Source organism: Ciconia boyciana, chromosome 2, assembly GCF_034638445.1.
Source record: "Ciconia boyciana chromosome 2, ASM3463844v1, whole genome shotgun sequence".
NCBI lineage: Eukaryota > Metazoa > Chordata > Aves > Ciconiiformes > Ciconiidae > Ciconia > Ciconia boyciana.
Window position 1 is genome coordinate 26,212,916 of NC_132935.1, and position 24,851 is coordinate 26,237,766.

Genomic DNA, 24,851 nt, shown 5'->3' on the forward strand with positions numbered 1-24,851 from the left:
AATTAGCTGTGGTATTGCCAGCCAGCTGTGTATCCTCCATGGACTTTGGAACAAGCTATAAAAGTAAAAAGAAAAACATACTTTGCCAGCTCCTCACAAAACAGAGCCAGCACTTTAAAACCAAGTGGGTCCTTTTCCGCCCGGCAAATCTTGAGGTCGGCCTCACAGGTCACCATTCGGGATTACGTCAGGGACCAACCGGTTGGGTTCAGGCAGGCTCGGGTTGGTCTGGCAGGCTGCGTGAAGCGAACAAAAGCCAGACCAAGATAAAAAGTTGAGGGAGTGGGATCGGAGGAAATGAAGAAGACTGTTCCAAAGGCTTTTAAATTACGATGGCCATGTTGTTGCAATACTATTGGAAAACTAAATTAATTGCTCCCTTCCTTAGCCCCCTCCTGCTGTGGCTATATTTCTTTTAGCTAAGGGCCTGAGTCAGTAAAGATGCATCCAATTTCCATGCTGTCCAAACGCTTGTAATCACTGCAGAAGCCAGATAGAGATTTCAGTAAACTGGGCTTTCATGATAAACAAGGCTGTTCATTAGGTAGCTCTTGGCCTTCAAAGTTTTCAAGACAACAGAACTACTGAGAGAAGGTCACAAATTTACCCTAGAAAGGGCTGATTTCCACAAAATTCTGCTCACCTATTTTCTTAAAAGGAGAGGACTTTAAAGAGTTTCTGTTCAGGAACCCAAAAGCTGAGGCACCTTGACTCTACAGTCACTACTGAAAAAAAGCAGACTGTCTTTATTATGTTTTAGTTCACAGTTACATTACTGGAAAGCCAAAGGTTTTCTCAGCACTGTAAAACCACATAATAAAAGCAGTGCACATTTTCTGTAGAAGCCAGGGGCTCTGTAACTTCACAATCCATAATACAATTTGCAAGGATGCAGCTACACGGAAACCAATTTTTTTAGTACACCACAGTAAAAATAATCTAAATTTTGCACAACGTTTGAGCTTCACCTAGCACAGGTTGCCAGAATCTCACTGGTAGTGTTCCAAGAAAATGCTACTTGTTATATACAAGACCTATCACCCTTTCTTGAGTTGTTCTGTAGCCATTAAACACCCCATGAGTGCAATGACAGCCATGTAAGCTAGCAAGTTCCCTGTACAGCACAAAGAACTATGTTAAAAGAAGTTGAAATTGTAGAGCATGAGAAGTTGTGAATTTCATGGTGGATTCCCCTTCCCTTTGTTTGCCCTTCTTTTCCCCTTAAACACCCAATGTGTCTGTTTAAAGAGTGAGGGTTGTTTTCTGTTTTGCGTTTTGTTTCCTCTTACTTTAGTCGTGTAATTTGTTGCAGACTTCAGGACAGTAACCCCTGTAGAATTTGCTAGTGGCCCACAGAGCTAGCATAAAATAAAAAGTTACAAGTCCACATAACCTTAATTTTATGGTTATAAGCTATATTTACTGCTATATCATAAGTTTGAAAAGGCTGCTAAGTGTTCAGTGTGGGAATGCAGGGAATTTCTCTTAAGTTAGTTTTATGGACAAATGTGTTGTTAAACTGTAGGAAAGGTTACGGTCCTTTCAAGTCCTCCAGAGCAGAATGCCTATTAGGCGTTTTTAGGGTATTTATAAAATACCCCAACCACTCCCTCAGTATCATTCATTGAAATTCAAATTCAGGACCTTTGCTCTGTTCAAGTCCCTTTGGTTTTAACACTGCAAACTAACCTGAGTGAGAACGCTATCAAAAATCAAGGTGGGAGAATTTGCTTTTTAACTCTTGCCCACCTGCACTTCTTTAACTTTGCAAGTGTTTTTCAGCCCAGCACATAAATATGGTCCAGCCCAGTGAGTGTACAATGTACTAAGCTGAGACTTCATCAACAGGAGAGATGGGAGTGCTCTTAGTACATCTGTCCTGATTTTACGTGGTGAGCCCGGGCAGGATACAACCTCCTGGGTGCCTCAGTTTCCCCACCTGTAAAACTACAATGATAGTACTGACTTCCGAACGTGCTGAAACCTCTTATGACCTGCCAAAGAACAAGCGCTAAACAAGAGGACGTACTGTTGCTCCACACACCTCTCAGCCTCCCCTCCTCCCCTCAGTCCCTCACTCTCCTCTTCCAAGGCATGTGCCCAGTTTGCTGGGTGGTCACACAATAAGCTGGACTAAATGCTGCCTGCAGACAGAGACCTAGCGGGATGCCAGTGTTGTGGAGACAACCTGATCATGTACAGTAAATCCACTGCCTCCAGAAAGTGGATTAGCACTACTGTTATGGGGCAGGACTGGCCAGGATGTGGGGGCAGGGTCAGAGGACACTTCATCTGCCCTGCGTGATAGCTACATCCCTGTCTGTCCTCTGGATGTGCTCCTGATGTGTAATGTGGGGGGCTGCAGGGCTTGGGGCAGAGATGGCAGGAAAGACAGAAACCTGGCCCTGAAGGCTATGCACTGCCCATGGGTACCTGGGTACCCCATAGCTTCTTGGTTTGATACACAGCTCACCTCTGTCTTTTTAAAAATCTTCTCCCTTCTTATATCCACTTTTTAAAATTATATTTGTCATTCACATCTAGCGTAAATGATGAAGTTTCTCTCTTCTCCTTGTTGCTCATGTCATTTTTGCTTTAATTCGGCATTTCATTTTTATGGGGAACAGTTTATTATTTTTTACAGAATGTCAAGAGGATCTCAGCCTGAAACAAGCCTTTGCAATTCAGCCTACAGTGTCATTTAAAACAGGAAAATAAATTGTGTGATAGAGACACTGAAGAGCAAATGCTTTCTGGCATTAGTTTTCTCTTTCAAGCATCAGGGTTTTCTAGAGTGCAAGGAAAAAATCCTTTTATCTTCCAACTACAGAGTTCGCTAGCAGCATCTTTTGGTTTTGAATGACTGATAATCTACTCTCCCAGTGGAGTTCATTAAAATACATTTTAGACCAGCCAAACAACCCCTTGAAGTTCAGTTTACCTTCTGCCAGCTTGTCCTAAAAAACAGTAATGTCACCCTGCAATGCCCTCTGCTGGGAGACGCGACTTGGAGCTGGAAGGAGAGCTACCAGTTCGTGTCCTCAAGCAAGGAACACATATTTGCAATGAGATGGACTGGATTTTCACCTTCTGTGTGAAATCCTGACCTCGCTGAAATAAGTGGGGTTCTAGCTTTCAGTTTTCACTTTGCCCTTAATCATTCCCCCTTTCGAAAAATGCACTGTTATTAACTACACTGGAAAAAAGCTGTTTATTTCAAGTCCAAATGAAAACATTACTGACTTACAGACATGAGGACCTCCTTTTAGCATTTATTGAGCTCCTAGTGAGAGGTTTTATAAGGAAGCTTTCAGCTGCAAAAGACATTGTTCCTCTTGACATTCTTGTAAGTCCTTTTAACTGTAAAAGCTTGTACAAAATCACACATGCAAATAGCATTAATGTTACACAGGTGTGATTCTGCCCAACATATATTTTCACTGAACAGGATTCTTGCACTGAGAAAAGGAAGCCAGGCAAATGTTATGCAGGAAAACGAAGGAGTATATCTGGAACCTGATGTGTGAGAACACCAACCCTGTCAACTGCCACCTCCCACTCCCTCTGAGATGCAGCATCCTGGGCCCTGAGGAAGAAAAGTCTGAATCGGCCCTGCCGAGGAGTGGGATACTAGTGTGGAGTTCACACAAACAGCAATCTTCCCCCTCACATGCATACTGGCGCCACGACCCCATGGCTTATGGGCTAGTTATTCCCAGCTCACAACTCATCTGGAGAATGATTCCTGAAAAATATTTTCCAGCCTTGGCAAGGGTGATGTAATACTACCGCTGCTTTGGTTTCAGCTCCTGTGTCCCTCAGCTAGGATGGTCTTGCGCGTTGTTTGTCTCTCACCACAGCTGTGCAATGGGCAGCAAGTAGGAAGGATTTTTCCACAATAGCCCCCGGTCCTCTCTGCTGGATGCTTGCTCCTTACTACTCATGTTCCACAGCTTAGGTCCTTCCTGGCAGGCCAATTATTTTATATTTACTACTAATTATTATTTCTATCTTTTAGATGGAAACATTTTTTCCTTGTGATGAGATGTTTCCTCTGCGTTAACCTGCTTTATCACCGGGTGCCTCCCTCTGCCCTACTTTACAGGGACAGACACCCTTGGTGCCAGAGAATGCAGGTGCAGTAAAGCCACACAGCGCCTGGCAACACCATTTTTATTTGAAGTTACACATAATTATCATTGATTTGGAAGTGTGACCTTCTTGATACACAGCCTTACAAGCTAACAGTTTTTTTCCAGAAATTACTTTACAATGTTTGTTATGCCCGCATGGAGATCGAAATGTCATGGTTATAAGCAGTTTTCAAGACTACACCAGGTTTGTTAAAAGGCCCCCAGACAAGTGGGTTTTTGCTTTGTATACTGTCCTGAAAACCTTCTGCTTCCCTTGGTAAGCACCACAATGTCGCACTCGTTTGAAAATGGGCATGTGTGGCTACAAACATCCAAAATATGTTTACCCTTGACAGCAAGGGCTCAGATTGTCACTCTGGACACCTACCTGCTCTTCTCAGGAATATTTTCCTTTGCAAGAGAGCTGGGTAGCCCAGGGACCAGGTGGTGGGTGCTCACATACCCTAACCCTGAAATGATTGATTTGAGGGAAGGTTGAAAGTAACTGAAGGTTGTTCTAGTCCTGATGCCAGTCTGGTCCCTCATGGGTGGGGCAGCTGTGCCAGAAAACCGAACTGAAAATCCACCCTCTGAGCTGGCACCTTTGATGGAAGGATCAGCAGTGAAGTCCAAGACTGAATTGGCCTCCAGCTTAAACTGTCCTCTGATCCAAGGCTGTCTCTCAACATCACAAATGAATAACATTATATGAGGAATCTTGCACACACTGCTATTTTTGCTGCCAAGCGGTCTTTCAAGAAGTTGTCTCCCAATCTGATATCTCTACACAGAATAATTTCATCCACAGAAATGCTTGCTAGTGGTTAAATTATGGCCAAGAATCTACATTCGGCCTGAATTTGCTCATGTTGATGCATTGTACCACTACTGGAAAAGAAGTGTGGTGTCACTCAAAATGATATTATACTGGAGTGTGACCAGGAACAGGATTAGAGCAATATCCTGTGACTGGGAGCAGAAGTTGAACTGGTTCTACATTTGCTGGAGGCAGCAGAACACCTTGGTGAGAGGCAGTCACTGTGCTACCCCCATCCCAGCTTCTGGGGCAAGAGATGGGAAGACAGAAAGGGCTGCAACATGCCGTCACCACATCAAAAAGAAGAGTGCCTCCCTGCGTTCATTTCCCTCCTGGCTGGCAGCGGGTAGCACTAGGAAATGACAGCTTTGGTAGTCCCTGGCTCTGCTGACCTGTGTTATCACCCAAGCCCTGGACAGTTCACCGTTCAGAGAAGAGGGCTGAGGAAAGCTCTGCTCGACCTCAATTAATTTCTCTTTGGTTCCCAGAGAAAACAGAGGAGGCAAATTAACATCCTGCCCTAGGAAGCTTTTTTGTCCTCATCACTGTGGTGGCAAAATCCAGTTTTATCAACACTGCTGAGAAAGCTTGCAGTAGCTTTAGGATTAGAGAACATGATGGCTTCCACACAGGACGGCCTTCCAGCCTTCTGTCCTCTCTTCCTAAGGATACACTGAGAAAGTATCAAAAAAAAAAGCATCATCATCAGACAAAGTGGTCACTCTGTACTTTTCCAGCCCTCAGCAGTCAGTAACCTTTCTGTTTGCACCAATATAAGCCCCAAGCCGTCAGTGGGAGACATGATTTGCACAAGCAAATTCACTCATTTCCTAAGAGAGGGCAAAATTCAGGGCGTGACCTCAACTCCTTTCTCCTGGCCACAGCTTAGCTGAAGACCCAGTATGTCAGATTCACCTCAGTGTGATTCCAGGGACTGGTCTGGAATCAATTTGACCCAGTAAGTCTCTTTGATTGCATCAGGCCTTTCAGAAGTTTTGAACAACAAGGATCTAAACAGCAGGCAGCAATCTGCACAAAAACAATCTTTGCAGTTTAAGGAATTTTTAAAGGTCTGTGCCTCCTTTTTTTCTTTTCTTTTTCTTTTTTGTTTCAAATGCTTTCCAACTGAGCAAATGCTGCAGCGGGTTCATGGGAGAAGGCCTTGAGGCACCCCTGACTTTGGCACTGTTATCCCATAGACACTCCATACATTTTTGGCACCTTGCAGCAGACACATTGACAGCCACAGGATTGATGGAAAGGGAAAGAAGCTGTTCTGCAGTCAAAAGAGAATGTACTCGGATTTCTAAGGCCATTTGAAAGAATGCCAGAATGATACTGGATTTCGGCATTCTTAAGCTCCTTTAAGATGATGCAGCAAGTGGTCTTTTCCACATGTGATGATGTATTTCATGACAAGAGTTTCTTCAAGATTTTCCAAGCCTGTGGGCTCCTGATCCTTTTTCAAATTACAGAGATGATAGCATACTGGGGAGAATTGTGATTAGTTTAAACTCTCCACAGCTGCAAGAGATGAATGTAAAAATTCCACAAAAAAATCCACTTCTTCTGGATTGAATTTACCTACACGACACCGAGTCCTGACCAAGGGACCACTTAAAAGAGCTGGAGCAGCATCAACACTATTTAGTTTCTTCCATCACATCAACCCAGGGAAGGCTCACAACTGTTCTACCCAACACATCTCCCCCAGCAGCACTGCCATGGTACGGGCTGGGGTATTAACGAAGCCCTGAGATGCGTGGGGAGGAAAATGGAACGATGAAATAAAAGCTTAAGTACAAGGGAATTCAAACAGGGCTTGCAACTCATTACTTGGAATACCAGGAGAATTGTAAAACACCTTGTAACCGAGAGGCTTTGCTTGGAGCTGTTAAGGACTGCAGCCCCCACTTCATCACGGGCTGACAAATTTTGAACGGTCTTGGCAACGGGGCGGGGGGGACACGAGCACCGAGTCAGCTTTTTTTCTTTTCCGTCAGCTGACCTGAGGAGACAGCAATGCTTTGTTTTGCTTAACAGGACCTCTCTCTCCTCTCTCCCCCTCTCTCCATCTCCCTCTCTCTCTCTTCCTTGGGTTTCTAATCAAATATAATAATATACAGCATTCACCTCCATCGTTTGTCTCGAAGCGTTGGCATTGACAAAGCTGGCGGTGCGCCCACCTCGAGACATTTGACCTTCTGCTTGTCTCTGAAGACAGAGGGGGCCGGAAGCACACATTGGAAGACCGGTGACTGACACCCCTTATGTTTGTCTGGATTTATTAACACGGCAATAGGCGAGACCCTGTTCTATGGGACTTTCCTCAAAAATGCTAAATAAAGCACCAAAAAAAAAAATCCCGCTTGCTTAAGTTGTCTGTTTGTCAAGGAAAGGGAGGCCTGTAGTACTACTGCACGAAGCCCCAGAAACCCCACAGCCAGGCGGGAGGCCTTGCAGGGCTGCAGCTGCTTCCCTCAGCGCCTCAGCTAAAACCGGCCAGAACTGGCTGGAACCGGCCACCCCCCCAGCCCAGTACCACCAGTGTGTCCCAGTCGGTGCCAGAGCTGCCCCGAGTTCCCCAAATGCTGTAGGGGACACCTGCTTGGGAGCGTACCTGTTTTTAAGGGGGCTAGGGCCATTTTCTCAACAAGTATTGCTAATCTACGCAAAAAAAATAGGCTTCTCCCGCAGGACTCAGCAAAGTGTAACCATTTCTTTTTGCTCTAAACAGACCGATATACAGCATACTGAACTATATTACAAATACATTAAGCATAAACTCTACTTTATGTCTTTCACTCCACCCCATGAGGATACATGCCCTAAATACCAAACCATAATCCTCACAGATGTATCAGGTAACGTTTCCCTAAAAACGTTCCTGAGGGCGGCCTGGCCGTGGCCCTGCGGCCCCTTCGTGAGGCGGCCAGCAGAGGCAGAGCGGCCCAGCCCGGCTCGGTTCGGCGCGGCGCAGCGGCAGCCCGGCTGATTAGAGCTAGTCCGGCGGGGAAAAGGCTTTTAGCATGCGTAGTCGTGGCCGAGTGGTTAAGGCGATGGACTAGAAATCCATTGGGGTCTCCCCGCGCAGGTTCGAATCCTGCCGACTACGGCCGCAGAGTAACGGTGCGGTGGTGTTTTTTCAAATTTTTTTCCTTTCCTTTCACTCCCGTCTCCCGGGGGTCGCGGGGTGGCGGGGCAGCAGGCGGGGCGGGCGGGGTGCGCGGCTGCGGACGAGCTCCACAGGCGCCCCACAGGCATCCCCAAACCCCGCCGGGCGCGGAGACTCCGCCCCTGCCGGCGCCGGGCGGTGCCGGCCGCCTTGGCAACCGCTGGCGGCGGCAAGATGGCGGACGACTTGGACCGATTACTGGATGAAGTGGAGAGGCGGCTCTACCGCCTGCCGGGGCGGGGGGCGGCGGGCGACCACCGGCACGCCGACGGCGAGGCGGAGGAGAGGGCGGCGGCGAAGGCGAAGGAGGGCAGGTTAGCGGTGCTGCGTAGGTCCCGGCGCCCTCGGGCACCTCCCCGCCGAGCGGGCGGCCGCTGGGCTGGCGCGCAGCCCGCCCTGTGGGGCAGAGGGCGTCGGCGTCCGGCGACACCCCTCAGGAACGGAAGATACTGGGGTTCGGGAACCGAAACGCTGGCCGGCGGTCAACGGATATCCCCTGTCGTCCTTATTTTTAAACACAAAAGACGTGTGCCAGCGAGCTGAGTTACTTCAGATAGTCTTTGTCTCTTGGGAGTATCCTAACCTCGGATTAAATATGGCGTTTAAAGCTGCACTTATTTGCTTGTGAGTTAGGATCAGGGATTACTTAGCTCTGTAACTGACCTCGTGATAGATATAAAATATCTATAAATCTTGTGATTCAGAGCAGGAAGAACTTTAGCAATAACATTATCAAACGTTTTATTCTCTTGATACTTTGGTCATTTATGCATTCTGTTCATACTTTTTCTGTTAACCGTATCTTCTACAGTAAGCATGTAACTTACACTCTACACTTCCATGTATCCACCTCAAATTTCACAATTTTCAAAATGACAGTCTGAATACCGACAGTTTCAGTCGTGACAGGGTCACTGCTGACAGTACTGCGGTCTGCCACACCGCTGCCTGCCCTCAGGTTTCCGTCCCAGCCCTCACAAGTGTCTTTGCCTGCCCTCAGGTTTCCATCCTGGCCCTCACAGGTGTCTTTGCTTGCCCTTAGGTTTCCATCCTAGCCCTTGCTGGTGTCTCAGACTCTGGTTAGAAGGTCTGTGCACCAGAGGGGCTTGGCCAGATGCCTCCACAGGTGGGCTGCTGAGTGCTTACCCAAGATGCCAAGAGTCACAGGCAAGGATCTTGAAGAGCCAAATGACTAATACAAGACCAACAAGCCCACTACCTTTGGCCACATTACTGGAGTTCCCCATTGTTTGCATAATGGTCAGATGAGCACCTAAATTTAGTCAATCTAATTACAATATTTTACAAAATCATAGAGTTTTCTTCTTTCTCAGGAGTAGATTTGTTCTTGATTGGTTGATGCAGCAGTACTACAGGCCTCCCTTTATTTGACAAAGAGCTAGCAAACAGCAGACTTGAGTGACAAGACTCCTCACTTGAGTGAAAGCAAAGTGCAGGTGGTCTCTCTAAATGCGTACAATTCAGCAGGAATTCCTTCAGAACCCCTGCAGTTGTATAGCATGGGGAGAGAACTCCCTCTGACCTTTTTATATTCCTGCTGCTGAAGATTAATGTGAAAAATCAGGGCTGTCCAATTTGTTGCTCAGTAAGTGCAGCATGGGTTATATTATCATAGTTTTATTCAGGGTTGGAAGTGGTTGGAAATAAAAGAAGCAAGCAAAAATAAGACCTATGATGGGACAGTTCAACAGGGACTGAAAGGCGTCATCCCGCAGGTTACATCTGTCCAGTCATGATTTGGATGGCCTACTTTAGTTACTACAGAAATATTAGAGGAAAAAGGCTGTCACTAATTTTATATTTTAATTTACAATTCTTAGAACTGCTCTAGAACTGCGACACTACTGCTTAGAACTACTTCTTAGAACTGCGGCAAAATTCTACTGCTTAGAACTGCGACAAAATGAAGGGTGATTTGTTTGTTTTTCAGATCAGCTAAACTGTTAATGAGTGCTGGCAGCAGTGAAGAAGATATAGACAACATTATTGATGAAATCTGTAATGACAGCAGCTTTGCCAAAACACCTCTGGTGAGTAGGAGTCTGGAGAAATGCAGAACGGATGAGGTTCAGCAATGGAAAGAAAAGCATCATAAACTAAAACTGTTTTAAAGCAAAAAATGAACTAAAACAAGCTGTAGGATAAACTTGGAAAATAAAGCAGAAAGGAGAATGCAACAATCCTATAGTAGTGTCAAATATCACAGAATCATGGCATGGTTGAGGTTGGAAGGGACCTCTGGAGGTCATCTGGTCCACCTGCTCAAGCAGGGCCACCTAGAGCTGGTTGCCCAGGACCGTGTCCCGGCGGTTTTTGAATATCTCCAAGGATGGAGACTCTATAGCCTCTCTAAGTAACCTGTTCCAGTGTTTGACCACCCTCACAGGAATTAAAGAAGTTTTTTCATATGTTTAACTGGAATTTCTTGTGTTTCAATTTGTGCCCATTGCCTCTCCTCCTGTGAGTGGGCCCCACTGAGAAGAGTCTGGCTACGTCTTCTTTATTCTTCCCTGTCCTGTATTTTTATACATTGATAAGATTCTCCTGACTATTGTCTTCTCCAGGCTAAACAATTCCAGCTCTCTTAGCCTCTACCTGTATGTCAGATGGTCTAAGTCCTTAACCACCATTATGTCCATGTCTCGTTTGTACGGGGCACAGCACTCCAGACATGTCTATGAGGCCATATCTGCAGTACTGTGTCCAGTTCTGGGCTCCCCAGTACAAAAGAGAGATGGAGCTACTGGAGAGCCTCCAGCAAAGGGCCATGGAGATGATTAAGAGACTGGAGTATCTTTCATATGAGGAGAGGCTGAGAGAGCTGGGACTGTTCAGCCTGGAGACGAGAAGGTTCCAGGGGGATCTTATCAATGTGTGTAAATACCTGATGGGTGGAGTAAAGAGGCCAGACTCTCCTCTGTAGTGCCCAGTGACAGGACAAGAGGCGATGGGCACAAACTGAAACACATGAAATTCCATCTGTACACAGGAAAACACTTTTTTTACTGTGAGGGTGGTCAAACACTGGGACAGGCTGCCCAAAGAGGTTGTGGAGTCTCCATCTGTGGAGATTTTCAAAACCCAACTGGACACAGTCCTGGGCAAGCTGCTGAAGCTGACCCTGCTTTGAGCAGGAGGGTTGGCCTAGGTAATCTCAAGAGTTCCCTTCCAACTTAAATGATTCTGTGATTCTGTCTCACCAGTGCTGACTAGAGAGGAGGGATCGCCTCCCTTGACCTGCTGGCAATGTCCCTCCTAATGTAGCCCACGATGCTGTTGGCCTTCTGTGCTGCAAGGACACACTGCTGTCTCATGGTCAACTTATCATCGATTACATTTCCCACAGCCTTCTCTGCAAAGCTGCTTTCCAGCTGGTCAGCTGACACTGTGTTCTGGTGTGTGATGGTTATTCCTCCCCGGGGGCGGGAGTTTGCATTTCCCCTTAGTTGAACTTCAAGAGATTCCTCTCAGCCCAGTTCTGCAGTCTGTTGAGGTCCCTCTGAATGGCAGTGCAGTCATCTGGCATACCAACCACTGCTCCCCATTTTGTATCATCTGCAAATGACTTCTGTTGTTTGACAGCAGGAGATGGAGATGAAGCCGCAGACAGTCAGAGTAATAGAAGACATTGAAAATAGATGTTCATTTAGGTATCATCAGTAGAAAATTGTGTTATTTATACTTCATAACCCCCTGTGGAGATTCTCTTATTTTCATGAGTGATGTTGGTTTTGCTTTGTTTGTCTTTGATTTCTTACAGAGTGGCTAAATCTGAACCAACAAAAAACGCTTGTATACCACAATATGTATGTCTGAGTGAGAGTGAATTATGTCAGTAAATTTGTATAATTTTATCATTTTATATCCCTAGGAATTCCCATTTAGGATCTAGAATTCTAGTATTCTAGAATTCAAATAAACTGTTTTATGTGCAGCAAATGATAAACTTTTCAAACTTTTAAGTCTGATGTGTTTGCAGTAAAACAAAAGCTCAAAAACATTGAGGGAGAAGGTTCCTAAATTAAAACTGTTTTTAAAAGCAAAATTATTAAAAAGAGGGCATGAAATACTAAGTCTTGATCGTAAAGTCAAAGTGATCCTGTGGTGTTGAATTCCTTCAGGCAGAGCTAGGAATTCAGTATGGGAAGAGAAGCCTCGCTCCTCATTTATCTGTTACTTCAGCAGCTTTTGTCTCAAAGAGCCTCGCAGAAACCTGAGCAAGAAAATTCCAAAATTCTTAGTCCCCTTCTTCTGTGACTAAGATCTTCTGGCTCCTGCTTATTAAGTAAAACAAAATATTGTTACCTTGCTGTAATGCTGCCTTTTATTCTTTGATTGTTTTTTAAATAGAAATTGAAGTCTAACTCTGCAAGTCTCACACCTGAAAGCAATAGTGCTGTTGTACAGGCTCATAGGAAAAGGTAAGTGAAAAATGTTTTGGCTGGTTGAACATAGCTTGATTATAGCTTGTTGTCAGTCTAATAATATTGCTACTGTTTAATCTGTGTTGGCATTAACTAAGAAAGAAACTGAGTATTTAGAGAAGCATTCTTTTTAAAGAAAAACAAAGATGAACAGATAATTTTGCAGAGTTACTAATGTGCTTTCATGTGGTCAAAATTATTTATTATAAATTTATTAATTATTTAAGCTATTGAACAACAGCTTCCTTTGCCTTATGGACATATACATTTATCAAATGCTGCAATATATAGTCCCATGTATATTTGGTATAGAGAGTAGTTGTTGTAGAGTTTTTCTTCGAACATCTTGGTAATGAAAATTTTAAAATTCTGTAGTTTGTCAGCATTTGGATGCTTTGCCTATATTTAATAAATATTATTTTAGAAATACCATGCTGTTAAACTAGGAGAAGCATTGTACTACTTTCTCCAAAATGTTTTGCTTTAATTTAATATTTTTTAATGAAATCTGTGTAGATGCTGTCCAGTGTACCTGGGTGGAAGCTCTTCACCATATGGCATAGGAACAAATATTTCAAAAAGGTAGGAAATGTGAAAAAAAAAGAGTTCTACTTGCTTTATCATTATTTTTATTCACAGCTGTGTTTCTGTGGTGGTACCGAGTTCTGTGTTTGAACTGGACAGGACAGTCCTACATTAATCTAAACATATGGCTGCCTGTAACTGCAGTTGAAGTCAGCTGGTCCCTTCCAGTCCTCTGTTGCTGACCACTAGATCTTTTGTTTGTTTGAGGAGTTGAAAGATGCGTGCAAATGAGACTCCAAAAATCAGTAATATGTAGTTAAGGAAATTGCTGCTGTATTGTTATTTTTCCCTGCCTCTCTTCAGCTTTCTATGTGATGCTGAGTATCTCACTTCAATCAGTGGGCTGGTTTAAATCATCCCAGAGCCTGAACTGAAAATAGCCAGAATGCTTTGCAGCTGCAGCTGAATTTAGTAGGAGAGGTACTTTAAAGATTTATCCCCAACATGCTATAGAACATTATTGCATTTCCATGTGGGATTTTTTTGTAGTAAGTAATTATGCACTTAATGCATATTTGGATGCTGGTCAGGTGCCATACCAGTGAGGAAGACCAAAGAGAATATATCAAGAGAATATCAGTTTATTTTCTGTGTTCAGTGAGGTTAGGAGCCTGTAAAAATAATACATGATCATATAGTTAAAACACATATCGTAATGAATGTACCAGAGATGTAAAAAAATTAAGATTACAGGTAACCTTGCTTCTAGTATTTCTGAGTGAGCGCTGTACTTTAAAACCGTTATGATCTGTGCAGCTTCTCTAACTGCAATAAGCTCTCGGAGCTTTCTGTTCTTTTTTGACCAGAACATGTGATCAATTACGTTGTACTGCTTGCGACTTCCGTGTGTCACTTTTCAATGACTACATCTGGGATCAGTCCTGTGATTACCTTTTTTTCAGGTATGTCTGAGGTGGGTTTGGTATTGTGTTACTGTGTTTTGGGGCTTGATAGGAACAGGAAAGACGAAAAGTCATGAGCACTCCTGTGTTACGTAAAAAGGAGCATGTGTGCAACCTGTTCGGTGATCAGATGGGAAAGTCTGCAGGGAGAGGGATGGAACATCTCCCATAATCTGTTTTCATGCCTTTCCATTTCTTCCCCCTTCACTCTCCCTCTCTGCTTTTAAAAATAATTCAAGTTTCATGGATCAAAAGGCACCTTTACTGCTGAAATAAGCAGATAATCTGTGTGATGGGTTGGCCTCTGGTGCGCCATTGCAGGATGCTCACAAAATAAATGCAGACTGTTCAGCATGTACTTCTCACCATACTTTCAATCATACAGACTGTGAATGTTTCAAGTCAGATTTTCTTTTTTCCAGTACTAAGTATTATGTTGTCATATTCAGTGAAAATCAAATAGTTTGATTTCTTAACAGACATACCAGTGAGGAAGACCAAAGAGAATATATATGTCCTTTTGAAGCAAGGATTGATTAAATGGAGGGGTGGGATTTTTGTTTTCTTGTTATATTGTGACGTCTTTGACTTTAATTATTTCAGGTTTTTTTGAAGACTTAAAATTAAGGAGTTCTTACTTCCAGTTTCTCTAAAACTGTATCTAATGCCAAGACTTAGTGCAGGGTAGTGTCGTAGGCAAGCTCCTAATACAGACATCGAATTTGAATTCCTCTTATTTTAGTAAAGTGTCTGTATGTGCCCGTTAACTGATGGAGATATTGGATGTGTTCAGAATATGTGCTTGGCCACCAGGGGTGTGACAGCTGGAGTAGAACAGTCATGGATACATAATTTCCTTTTCCGTTATTTTTCTTGTATTACATGTTAGGTTTTTCCTGTATTTTCCTTCCAGTTTCAAAATTTGTATTTCTCTTTGAATGAAAATCTTATTTTCCCATTATTTAAAGCAGCATTAAAAATACAGTGCTGCACTTGTCTCCTGAGATGAGTTTGGTAGCTGGAAAGGTTAAATGGAAATATGATTCTTTTATTTACTCAAAGTCTAAATTATTCTGCTTCTGAGATCTTGAAATTAATTAAATTTTTTAAAAAGACATAAAAGCCATTAGTATCAGATACTTGTAACATTGATTAAAGTCTGTAATCTTTAGAAAGACATTTAGCTATTTATTTTGACTAACCTGAATTTTAAAAAGCAGACTTGAAGATTAAAATTTTGCCTCCATCAATATGTGTCTGACCTCTTTTTCTAAAAATTCTTCCTGTGATGTTTGTTTTGGGTTTTCTTTATTTAGCTGGGCTTGTTAATGTTGTTTTTGAGCAATTCAGCAGCCAGTAATTGATGGCCAGGAGGAGCTCATGAGAGCAGGGATAGTTAAAATGCTAAATTTTCACTTGTTTTTTGAAACAACTTGGTTTTGTAATAGCCATGCTGATTTTTCGTTTGTTGTGGTTGATGCTTGCACAGAAATTATTTGTGGTTTGATGTACATTCTTCTCTCTGATGGCCGTTTCATTTCAGTCATTTTAACAACCATCCTGAGTAACAGTTCCTGATGAAAAGTTTAACTCTGTAGTTGTACCCATTCTGCATAGGGATTTTTACAGTAAGTTTGATAAGATAAATACATTTTTGGATAATTTCTTAACATGAGAATTAACTCTACCTGGTTTTCTTCCCTGCTCTTTCTCTGGAGGCTGACACAGGGTCTCTAAACCCAACAGAGAACATTGCTTATAAAAACATCAATTGATCTGAGAATACAGCAACCACACACTGAGACTGCTCTCAGGAAAGGATTGTGTTCAAAACAGAATTTAAACATATCCCTAAATTAATTCAAAACAGCGGTACTCAGAAATGTTCTTAAGAGTTTTTCTGAATTGAAATGGCCTCATGAATCTTTTTTCTTTAAAAAAAAAAAGTGCAGGATCCTAAACTGAATTCACTTGATTGGCAGGAATAACATGCCTGAGCTCAGCAAACTAAGAGCGAAGATGATAAAGAAGAAAGGAGCACGAGCATATGCTTGTCAGTGCAGCTGGAGATCCATTGATGAATTAACTGACATCCAAACAGACCAGCAGCTTCGGTGGGTTTGTGGTAAACATGCAGAATGAAGTCCTCTTGTGTGTGGTACCTATTTGTGTGGAAACAGGTCATAAACTCAGTTTGTTTCCCACGCAGTTTTCTGAGGACAGATGGAAACCTGAATACTTATATCTAAAAATAGTTTATAACACCGAGACTTCAACGTGAAAACTTTTTTTCAATTTAACTGTCTTGCAAGCAATATGGGGAGTTGAATTATTAGAAGAAATAACCAATTTTGAGGCTTTCTGGAAGCTAAATTAGGTTAAACTCATGCTCAGTAGTGTTAAAGAAAGGAAGATAAAATCAACAGATTTAGGCATGGGGCAAAGCACCTTGAGGCTGTTCCTCATATCTAGCGGAGAGCCTTATTTCCCATGTCTGCAAAATCTTGGACTCAAAATGGTGGGTTGGGATGCAGCCATGACACACAAGCGTAGGAATTTCTGCACGGAAATTAATACTGCTGTTCTGCTTTGCTCATAGCTGTTAATGAGCAAGTGGTTGTAGATCTCTTAAAAAATTACTGCGAGATCAGCTCTCACCTCGAAGGTTTCAGCACACCCCAAAACTTCACTTTCTTTTACCCACCAGTAGCCAAAAACTGCAGGTGCTGGAAATTTCCTTCCAGTTCCTACTGCTTTCTTCAAAGCACTTTCTGCTGACTAAAGACTTCTACCACAGTGAATTTCTTGGACTTCCCTTCAGCCTTGATTGCAAGAGGTGAACAAGTTATTGTGCAATTGTTAAATATTGTGCAATTTTAAAGAGATTCTGAAGAGTCTATGACTTTTCTATCAATATTTTCAGGAGAAAAAAAGGCTCAGGCTTTTAAGAGTGAGAAAATATGTATCCCCACTGACACTCAAATTTGGATTTTTTTCAGTTTCACTTAGCTTTCACTTCAGCTTCACTTCAAAATACTACATATTCTGGAAGTGTAACTGTCCCGTTTCAACACACTCCCTTCCCCCAATAACGTCGTAAAACTACTTCCAGTATGATGTTACTTGGTGAATTGTCTTGATTACAGTTAATGTCACTATAGTTTATGAGCTCTTTCTTTTCATTATGTATAAATAACACAGGAGATGGATTTGGGTTTTGGGCAGGCAGAGAGGAAGGAAAGGATTACCAGTCCTAGTAATTACTGCATTGAAAAGTGTCTCAAAATGGGAAGTCTGTCAGTATTTTTGCTATGCAGTATGTGATACTGTACAGATAAATTCAAAATTAATTACTTTGTGCAATTCTAGCTATACAGAGCCATTTCTTTTTTTGCGAAGTTTTGCTCACGGCCCTAATCTGTACATTGTCAGTCTGTTCTTTTTCTGAGCTTTTCCAAAATCATGGTCTTTCTTATAGAGGTCACCTCTCGAATCTGTCACTTTGTCTGTACCCCTCTGAAAGAGCAGATCCCGGCAGTGACCAGAGGTATAATGTACTCTGCATCGTGCTCACCTGCCCTCCGTGAGTGTTTTTTTAGAACCTGCAGAGGACCATCAGTGTGCCTGGGAGGCCTGGCAGTGCTTACGTACGCGGTGCTTCAGTGCTCTAGAGTGCCTGTTCCAGTGCCACATGCGGCCTTGCTAGTAGGTTCAGAGGTGAGTTGGCTTTGGAGAAGTACTATTTGGCATAATGGTACAGACATATTTAGGGTCGTGTATTGTTTTCTATGCAATTGGTGTTTCAGGCTGAAGTTTCAACTGCTAGAGTTTAAACTGCAGGTTCAGGAGACAGACGCAGAGACCAGTTGATAAATGCTCAGTCAGCTACTGGAAGAGGTCTGCTTGCTTTTCTGTCCTTTGTGAAGAGATAGCCCCCGTGTGGACTGTAAGCAGTAAGTGCTCCTGGGTTTTCTTCAGGTGGGCCTGAGCGATTGCCATTCCCAGAGAACATCGGTGCTAATGGTAAGAGAAGAACCCAGCAGTAGTATGTAATTTATGAACAAGCTCTAGAGAAGAAGCAGCCTACTTTCCATTCTTCTTGAAGAAGAAGAATGCATTTCAAAAAGTGCTAAGTTGCCTTGGCTTGCCTGTTCCAAGGCCATTTGAAACTGATGACCAAGTAGCCCCACAGTATGCTCTTTTGGCCTGGATTTGCACTGGACCTTGTGCCACAATGTAGGGAACAAGTTAGGCTTGAAACTTGTGAGCAGGAAACAGGGAAAATCCTAACACCCATCTCAGTTCATAAGACCAACTCTTGCGTGACTTGGAAAAGGAGCATGTCTCCTGTACCCGGTTTTAAACAAAGCAACAGAAATAGTCACCCCTTCTGGAACAGTTTGCACTACCAAGTGTGTGGTGCAAACCGTGCAGAAACAAAAGTTCAGGACCTCCATTCTAGTGATTTTTATGACAAGAAGACAGCCTGCAGCTCTTGAAAAGTGGAGGCTAGGAAGGAATTGAGACAAAAGGACTAAGAGTGTAGGAGAAGCAAAAGGGATTAACACCAATATCTGTTCACAACAACAGTCAGCATTTCTCCTAGGTCATCTCATCCCTCAGTCTTCTGTTAGTCTGGAGAGCTGTAGAAAGGGAGTTTTCCTTCTGGATAGAGATTGTTGTCAGGCAATTGTATCACTAACGCCATTAAGACTGCACTCCAAGCACTGAAAATGTTAGAAGAGAATCTTAATTGGTAAATGTAAGTGGAAACCTGTGCATTCCCCTGAAATCATCATGTTTATTCAAGTGTAGTTACTTGTTTCTGGCCTTGGTTAGAATGGTGGGATATGACAGCTCTTTGTCCAAGTGAAGTTTTAAACATGTGCAGAAATAATGCTTATTGTATTGGTTTTCATTACAGAATTTAGCATATTTCTAGATCTGAGAATAGTTACTATGTCATTAAATATAATTATTTTGTTGGAAAGAGGAGTGGTATTAGGTATTTGATTTCCCTTCCTGTGCTTTCTTCAGTTACATGTTACAAACCACTCCAACGTCCTCAAATGAAAAGAAAGTAAAGAAAAGTAAAATTGGGGCTTGGATGTTCATTTGATGAAGGTATTGTAAGATTGCACAAGGTTTTCAAGATGTAGCCCAGATCCTAAGTGATACTTCTGTGTCGGTTATCTGAGATTGCAGGGATTATGTAAAGAATTTTGTTTAAGAATGCCATTCAGCTGTTGTCAAACGGAAGTACTGGAGAACAGTTTTGCCAAGTATAAATGTGACCATTGTTTTCCTCCAGTTTTTTGCTTTGGAAGAAATAATACCATTTCTGTTTGTGAAATGGGCAAGCCGAAAACTTGAGACTTTCATTTTGCTAGGGTGATATGCTTGGAAATTTTCTAGCCTGCAGCATTAGTCTGCAGCAGATCCCTCAACAAAACAAAAGCAATGAAGGATGACAAAATGAGAATCTACGCAAAAGCATTCACTTGGAAATGTAGTCAGTGGTTTAATGTCATGCCAGCTCTTCTAAATCTGTGTTCCTGCAGTACTTCTGGATAGGAATCCAGTTCTGATGTACATAGTACATTTTGATAGGTTTTCTTTATCAAATTTTAATGTGCTGTTCTAACTATATCTCACTTGTTTTACCTGCAAACTATGGAGGGTGTCCAACCCAGATGCTGAATATAGCTCAGAAGAGTAATTATTAAGGATCTTGCCCTGCCGTAAAATTTAACTTACGGAAGCATAATAGCATTACATATTGCAAGCTCTGCATTGTATAAAATTTAATAAAGATTTTGTTTTTCTGAACACCCATTTCAGTTTTGTACTGATGGCATTCTGCAAATGCTAGGCACTGGAAGCTGCCACTTCTTGAAAGACTGCTCACTTCTCTTGTTTCCTGACATGTGAGTCTTTGGGTCATGTAACCAGCACATGTGGTAGTCACACAGTAGGAGAGGGACTGTGCTGGGAGCTGTGTAGGCAAATTTTCCTTCCTGCCAGGCTCTTTTTGCAGAAGACCTGACCAGTTTTGTCTGTTGTGTGACACCCAATAACTGCAGACAGGCCAACCTGGAAGGGGCTGGAGTAAAGCAGTGTCAGGTGCTGCCTGTTTGTGAGGGCCACATACGATGCCTGGGACTTGGCATGTGTGCTTTGAGGAGAGTATTTTTCGAATGTCAGCACTTCAATAAAACAAAAAGTTGGAACAAATCTGAACTGTGTTGTGCAAATCCTATTGTGTTGTCCCTATCCAAGAGAAGCCTTGTGAAAATGATGTAGGACCATGTTTTCTCTCTCAGAAGGGTTATGAAATGCCCTTAACACAAAAACGTAGTCCAGCTCATAAGAAACAGTAAGTACTGTTGTGTGTGTTTTCTCACATCAGTGGGGATGTAGCAAATAATACCTGAGAAGTAAATGAGCTTTAGCATTCTTTACCAGATAACATGAGGAGAGCACATTAAGTTGTAGAGAACTCATAAAGGTAGACGCATTTACCACATTTCTTGGATGTTTACTTAGAACAAAAGGTGGAGCCAGCTGCTGTGGAAGGTGGCATATAGCTAAACTTCTTGCACAGTGGGATGCTGGTACCTTTGTGTATCAGTCAAGGCAGGTTGTCACTAGCATCTCAGTGGTCACTTCAAAGAGGGAGATCAATCAAGGAATCGCAGCATTTGCTGTCCCCTGGATCTTGCTGTAGAAAGCTGTTCTTAGTACCAAGAAGAAGTTGCTCTACAACAAATCTTGTTTCTCCATCATGAAGAAATGCTGCGTGGCGTACATTAGAGTAACAGACATAAATATTTCCTGTACTCCATTCTGAATTTGGACTCCAGGTGTTGGTGCTGTTCAGGCAGTAATTACTTCCCAGACTTCGTGGGCAGTGTGGACTTGGTGACAACACGCAGAAAACACCCACTGCCTCAGGAGTACTCCTGACTTACTTACGTTACTTACAACTTGCAGTGTCACGGTGCACCGTTAGAAGGTAGTGTCCATATATGTTTATTTCACATTGAAAACTTTTATTCTGTAGTGCTTTAAATGTAATTTGGGCTAAGATGTGATTATACGATCTAGTCTGCAGAGGGCAGAGCAACACTGCGGAGTGTTATACTTCAGGCTTCTGCAGTGTATGTATGTTTATCCTCTAACAACATCAGTGGAAGAACTAAATTGCCTTCAGGATTTACCTTTCACCCTGCCCAAATTAATTTTCCCTGAAAAAGTTAAGCAGTTTTGGCAAGTAGAGGTTGTGTACTTTAGGATGTCATAATGTCCAATACAAAATTTATATAGCACATCGCCCAAGATGTGAAAAGATGGAAGATCTTAAAAAGAAAATGGTAAAAGGCCAAGATTTAGAAATACCAAAATGTTGTTTCTATGTCAGAAAGCCATGCGGAAGACCGGAGATGCTGTAGAGCAGTCTGAGTAATGACAGTGAGAATTGTCCAAAGCCCTGCATCCTGCAGTTCATCGGCCGTGAGCCCTGGATAAGGTTTTGGGGAAGAGTGAGTTTTAAAGAGCTGTGTCCGCTGCACGTTTGCAAACACCCTGCCTCCCGTGAACACACACACACACACACACGCGTGTGCACGCACACACACAGACTGGTTCTTTTAGCTTGAACGCTCTTCTGGTTCTTTGGGAATCCAGTAAGTGTGAATGTACAAAGCAGATTTATAGTGGATGGAAGTAAATGTGATCTCCGATAACCAGTGAAGTTGTGTCTATTTCTGTAGAAGTGATGACATGCTTTTAACTAGAAGCACAAACATACTTAAACTGTGAAACTAGAGTTTGCTTATTTTACAGGTAAAATAGGGCGTATCATCTAAATTTAGCCTAGTGACACCATAGGTGAGTGATCTCTGTAACACTTCATTTTTTACTTACTTCTCTGTAACAGAATAAATAGTTGACCAAAAAGTTTTAGTAGAGAAAACAGGAACAAGCAAGGCTGAGTAGCACACTGTGAGAGGCTGCACATAGAAAAGCTTTGTGAAAACTTTTTTTCAGGCAAGAAAGAAGCCATTGTTTTCTGTTTGCTTCTAAACTAAAGAAGACACACCTAAGTGGAAGAAACAAAAATAGCATGCTGTAGGGAGAAGTTCAAATGCCCACAAAAAATTGCCAAAAGCAAAGACAAAATTCGTATGGGAGGTGTCCTTTCTAGGAGTCTTTTAGGATTGCAATTCCAGGGGCTGGCCCAGAAGAGGGGGCTTAACCCCCCCCCCATCCACTGCCCTTCAGCCGCTTCCATCCCAGGAACCTGAGCTGCATAGGGAAGCAAAGTGCCGGAGGAACTTCATCCTCAGACGGTGCCTGCTCGCTTCCACATGAGGATGCTGTGGAACACGGGAGCTGAGTGTGGTTCATTTGGGTTTGGGGGTTTTTCGGCTAAAATTTGTAAGAAGGGTTTCCTGCAGTATTTTGAAACCTATTATTTCCTGGTGATATGTTTTAGATACAAGAGCTAAGATAGTCGGATATTATATTTAGATATTGTAGTCAGATATTAGGTTTAGATATAAGAGCTAAGATATTCAGGGCTGCTAAAATCCTCTTAGCCAGTGGTTTATAACTGTTATTCAAATATAAGCAAATGATCTTGAAGTTTTTCATGAGAGTTTAGTGAAACTGAAACCCTTACAGCCTCGGAGCTTATACTAAAGAACTGGGAGGCAGAGAGGAGGGAGACATTTTCATACTGGTCAAACAACTGCATAATATCCTAGCTCCAAGTACCTTAAGTACATCTATTTAAAAATGTGGTTGTCTACAGAGGGGAAAAAATGTTAAGTAGCTCTTGAACAGTGGTAGGATATTTATAAAGCAGCCATAGAATTTTTCAATCTCTATTTAAAGGCAAGCAATATGGCCTTACTCTAAGACAATGCACTATATGTGATAGTAATTAAATACAGTGAGCATACATCTTTCAGCTATTGCAAAGAAGCTTTGGAATAGTCAGCAATCTGACTGTGCTCGGAAGCCCGTGTCCTGACCACCCTGATGTAAACAGCATTCACAGGAAGGGGGAAGCAGCTACCAGAGACAGGAAGGTTGAATTTAGCATCAAACTCCTTATCTAGGCAGAGCGGGCTGCTCAGGATGCTGGTAGGAAGAAGTGTACAAATTGCTGCAGCAGATTGTGATAGCTGCCTGGCCCTTCCTGGGAAGACCATTCACGTCAATGTCATCAGGGTACAATCTTGCGCAGGCGGGTGGGTTTAAGAAGAGATTATATCCTGGGGCTGGTTATCCAAAATAATGCTTACCACGGTGTGTTACGCTCTCATTCAGTCTCAGTTACCATCACTTGCAGGAAGAGATTGATCTGCATGCTGAAGTAGGAGGGTGCGTGTCTTTTAAAAATAAAAACTTTTATCATAGTAAGAGTTATAATTAGTCTTATTAGCCCTAAAGAAATAGAAGCCTTTCCTGAATCCTAATACGCACTGCAATATCTGGTTTAATTTCTAGATTATAGGTTTTATATCAGAGCTGGCACAGCTCTGGTTCCAACACTTTAGAGATAAAAGCTGTTGCAGCATTGTTTTACATGCTTTGAATCAGTGAGGTGTCTTGTTCACAAGTGGAAGATAAGCGGCTTCAAAACATTCTTTGCAGTGTAATCAGTTGCTCATTAACATATGATGCCCAGTTTCCTTTTGATCTCTGTGTATATCTTGGGAAATCCATCTGCTCTGAGCCTACAGCACAGCAAGGCACCATTCAATCAATACATGCTCCTCAGTGGCTGAAATGAAGAGTTAACACAAAATTGTAGCGTCCATTGATTTTCCTATGAATGATGACTTTTATTTCTCCTGTCTTCCCCAAAGCATACTGCAAAATTATTTCAGATTTTTCTCAAAACTTTATTCAAGCTAAGATTGAGACCTGGAAACACTTTAAAGCAGGCTTTTAGTTGCATCTTCCCACATATGTCTGAAACACCTCTTTTCATTTTCTTTTCCATGCTAGATATATATTTAGTTCAATTCCAGTAAGGAAGGATGGAAACAATTAAAGTATGAAAAAGGAGAGTGGGATAAAAAAGTCTATCCGTGTCCTGAACAGCAAGAAAATATATCTGTCCTGGGTAATTGCAAAGAGAACATCCTGGATTTGAATTGCTAAAACAAGTTAAGCCAAGAAGATATTGGGGTCCATCTGATCTGCTAGCTGAATGTGGGTACCGCACATCACCAGCCTCCTGAGCGCAGGAGGATACGGTGGTACAGCCGTCAGCAGTCTTAGCACCGAGTATCCAGCCAGGTGCTCCACGCCAGGGTTGCTAGTGTAAGCTAAAATCCTTAATCGCTGTTTTTGCAAAAGATTTTTTTTCCCCTGTGGTGTATTGGAAAGCCCTCCTAAAACCTGGAGAGCATTACTTCTTTTTAAAGAATATGTTTGTAAAGTGGATAATTTCCAGATGTCAAATGGTTTCTCAGACCTTGCAATAACAATTCACTACTCGGGGTTCTCGGCCAGCGCCGGGCGTGTGGTTACCTTGGGTATTTTCAGGATCCATCGTAAGGCAAATGACACCTTTAAAGAGGGGAAAAACAAACACCCTAATAGGCACCTCACAGCAGAGAGCACCTCATCAGGTTTGTCCCAACACATTCTCACGTCATTGTTCGATAGGGTAACAGGCCATAAAAGAGCAAAGCAGCTACTTTCCTTTTCTGTCAGATGTTGCAAGTTACTCATATTTCCTGTTCTGCTATTTGAAGGACTAAGGGCTGAAAATGG

The 24,851-nt window shown here is 42.6% G+C and overlaps 1 protein-coding gene and 1 non-coding gene across 2 annotated transcripts; both read left to right on the forward strand.

Moving 5' to 3' along the window:
• Positions 1–7,983: 7,983 nt before the first annotated feature.
• On the forward strand, positions 7,984–8,065 carry TRNAS-AGA (transfer RNA serine (anticodon AGA)). Its single transcript has one exon. It is a non-coding gene; the product is annotated as a tRNA-Ser (tRNA).
• Positions 8,066–8,289: 224 nt separating this feature from the next.
• CFAP418 (cilia and flagella associated protein 418) lies at positions 8,290–20,238 on the forward strand. Its single transcript, XM_072852154.1, has 6 exons — positions 8,290–8,439; positions 10,077–10,176; positions 12,497–12,567; positions 13,087–13,152; positions 13,962–14,057; positions 16,040–20,238. Exons 1-6 carry the CDS (start codon positions 8,300–8,302, stop codon positions 16,197–16,199), a joined length of 633 nt encoding a protein of 210 aa, XP_072708255.1. The 5' UTR covers positions 8,290–8,299; the 3' UTR covers positions 16,200–20,238.
• The last annotated feature ends 4,613 nt before the right edge of the window (positions 20,239–24,851 follow it).